At 23.6% G+C, this 3,126-nt stretch overlaps 1 protein-coding gene across 1 annotated transcript; it reads left to right on the top strand. All coding sequences in view use genetic code 6, as the record gives it.

Annotated features, from left to right (window-relative positions):
• Nucleotides 1–1,495: 1,495 nt before the first annotated feature.
• Nucleotides 1,496–2,882, top strand: TTHERM_00554390 (transmembrane protein, putative; the record flags this gene model as incomplete). Its single annotated transcript, XM_001009229.4, has 2 exons — nt 1,496–1,613; nt 2,020–2,882. The coding sequence occupies exons 1-2, from the start codon at nt 1,538–1,540 to the stop codon at nt 2,880–2,882; spliced, it is 939 nt and encodes a 312-aa protein (XP_001009229.3). The 5' UTR covers nt 1,496–1,537.
• Between the last annotated feature and the right edge of the window lie 244 nt (nt 2,883–3,126).

The raw sequence follows: 3,126 nt of genomic DNA, 5'->3' as shown, positions 1-3,126 counted from the left end.
ATTTTCTTAAAAACAATTTACATGATAAAATACATCATTAAATTTATTATTTTGTTATTATTTTACATGTTTTTAATATCTATAGCTGAGATAAAAGTCAGATTTGCTTTTCATTTTGAGTTAATATTCTTCTTAAATATATTTAAGATTAAATATCTTTATATACGCTTTATTTCTAGCATAAGAGAATTTTATATAAAATAAATTTAATTCCTAATTTTCTCAATTAAATAGTGAAAAAACTTAATAGTAAATAAAAAATTTGACAAAATAATTTTTTTAAAATAAATTACTAGGAGGAAGTGAGTAAATTGGAATAATTAAAAATATTTAGAAGGAGTAAAGAAAGATATTTTTAATATTTTTGAATTTTTTTTGGTACTAATTTAATTAATGGATACTAAATCTTAATTACATTTTCTAAGGAAAAAAATAAGAGCAAACTCAAGAAAGTATTTATTTACAGAGGAATTTACAACACCAAAAAAAAATTTTAATTTTTTAAAAATTAAAAATTTGCTATATTTTTTATTCTAGTAGGATAGTAAAAAAATATTTTCTATAAAAATAGGATTAAAAGCCTTAAAATAGATTCGCTTTAACTATAGAAATATTGTTTGCTATCAAATTATAAATTTATTTTGATTTTATTTATAGTGACAATTTTAAAATGTATGATATAGTACTAATATTGATTCATGAGAAAAATAATTAAGCAAGCTAAGCAAGCACATGTATATTTTAAAGTTAAAATAATAGAGTTAGAATAAATTAGGAAAACCAAATAGCATTTATTTGATAAGCATTTTTATGGGACAATTTTAAGAAGTTGGTAGCGTTAATATAAAATTCAATAAATTTAACTTTGATTCAGAAATAAAAGCTTGAATAAATATTTATTAAGATCTTGGTCACACATGCAAGAAGATATTGAAATAGGATGTAATCATAATTAAGATTTAAGATATTTAGAATAGTAGTATTTTTATTTTAGCTTTTGATGTTACATTTAATTATTATTAACAGAAGAAGCATGTAAGAGGCTTACTTGTTTAATTTTTCAAATTATTTGTAGACATATTTCAAAATATATTTTCTAAATTAAAATTGTAAATACTTTTTATAAAAGTCTTCTTGCAAAAATAAATGAAAGAAAGATGGCAGAATCAAATAGTGTAATCAAATTTAAAACAAATATTTTCAAAATAAGCATAATATTCTTAACCACTGGCATACTTTCAGAAATCATCAAAATTTAAATGGTTTATACAAATATACATTTTATCATCTATTATTTTAGTATAATGAGGATCTTAATAGTCGTTTTTATCCAATGATTATAAGAATGCAAATTCATAAAAGACTTGCCCCTTAATTATAAAATCAATCAAAATTTTAATTAAAAACGTTATTCAAATTAAGGCAAACTCGTTTCCCACTGCCTCTTTAAAACACATAAACAAGGAATTTATATATAATTAATATTTTTCAAATTATTGATAATAGGAAAAAGGATATAAACACTGCCTTTTATAAAATGAGAAAAACAAAAACTCAATTTATTATCTTTGGTCTTCTACTTTCTGTTGCTCTCGCAGCATAGGCTCATAGAAGTAAAATAGCTTATTATACTAACTATTACAGAAGAAGAAGAATTAAACTTCTTTAACTAGCTTTTACGCATTTTATTTAAATGACAATTTATCATAATAAACAATAAAATGATCATAATTTTCAATAATGCTAATAAAATTTTTTTTTAAAATATATATCAAAACCATATTTCCGCAAAGGTGGCAAATATGCACCTTTTTTTTTGCTTAACTTATCCCTAAAAAAAATTGAAATTTTTAAAATAATTTTTGCAAAAATTTAGCTATTTGTTTTAGTTGATTATTCTTTCTTCTTTTGTTTCTACGTTTCTTAATTTATTAACTATGTATAATTTTCTAATTATTCAATATACTTACTTCTTCTTTATTTATTAATATTTTCATTATTAATAAAAATTTATCATAGACCTTAGAAGTAGCAAGTACTTTCCACATGCCAAGAAGCATAGATTAAGTGAAAAAATGATGAATAAAAATCCAAGTGTTAATCAAGCCTAGAAGTTTGTTTAAGTTAAGAATGCTGACTGGAACTATGATCCAAATGTTAATTAAACCAATTAAACATTTGTATAAACCAGTAGTGGTGATTGGTGGTTTGATCCCAATATTAATTCAACCAATTAAACATTCTTTGTATAAACAAGTAGTGGTGATTGGTGGTTTGATCCCAATATTAACTCAACCAATTAAACATTCTTTGTATAAACAAGTAGTGGTGATTGGTGGGATGATCCCAATATTAATTCAACCAATTAAACTTTCTTTGTATAAACTAGTAGTGGTGATTGGTGGTTTGATCCCAATATTAACTCAACCAATTAAACATTCTTTGTATAAACTAGTAGTGGTGATTGGTGGTTTGATCCCAATATTAACTCAACCAATTAAACTTTCTTTGTATAAACTAGTAGTGGTGATTGGTGGTTTGATCCCAATATTAACTCAACCAATTAAACTTTCTTTGTATAAACTAGTAGTGGTGATTGGTGGTTTGATCCCAATATTAACTCAACCAATTAAACTTTCTTTGTATAAACTAGTAGTGGTGATTGGTGGTTTGATCCCAATATTAACTCAACCAATTAAACTTTCTTTGTATAAACTAGTAGTGGTGATTGGTAGATTGATCCCAATGTTAATCAAGCATAGTTCGCTTAAGCTAAGAGTGGTGACTGGAATCATGATACAAACAGTGATTAAACATGGTTTGTAGAAACTGCAGCTGCATTTGACGATGAAGAATAGCCTGTACTTGCTATATAAAATTGAAACGGAAAAATTTGATTATTTGAAGAGCAAAGCAAAGAAGATAATCTATTATACAAAGCAGTAAATAGAAATGTTAGTCATTTAGATCTAAAATTTATAATTAAAATATATTGATAAGTATCAATATGCAATAAATTATATAATATGTTGACTTTGCTATTTTTAATTTGATTTATAGGGCGTTGATATCATCGTACATATCTCTTTCTAAACCTTTTTAATTTTTTTGTTTATAAATGAAATT

Source organism: Tetrahymena thermophila, assembly GCF_000189635.1.
Source record: "Tetrahymena thermophila SB210 genomic scaffold scf_8254786, whole genome shotgun sequence".
In the NCBI taxonomy this organism is placed as follows: domain Eukaryota; phylum Ciliophora; class Oligohymenophorea; order Hymenostomatida; family Tetrahymenidae; genus Tetrahymena; species Tetrahymena thermophila.
The sequence above is the reverse complement of the archived record's forward strand: the minus strand, read 5'-3'. Positions and strand labels throughout refer to the sequence as shown.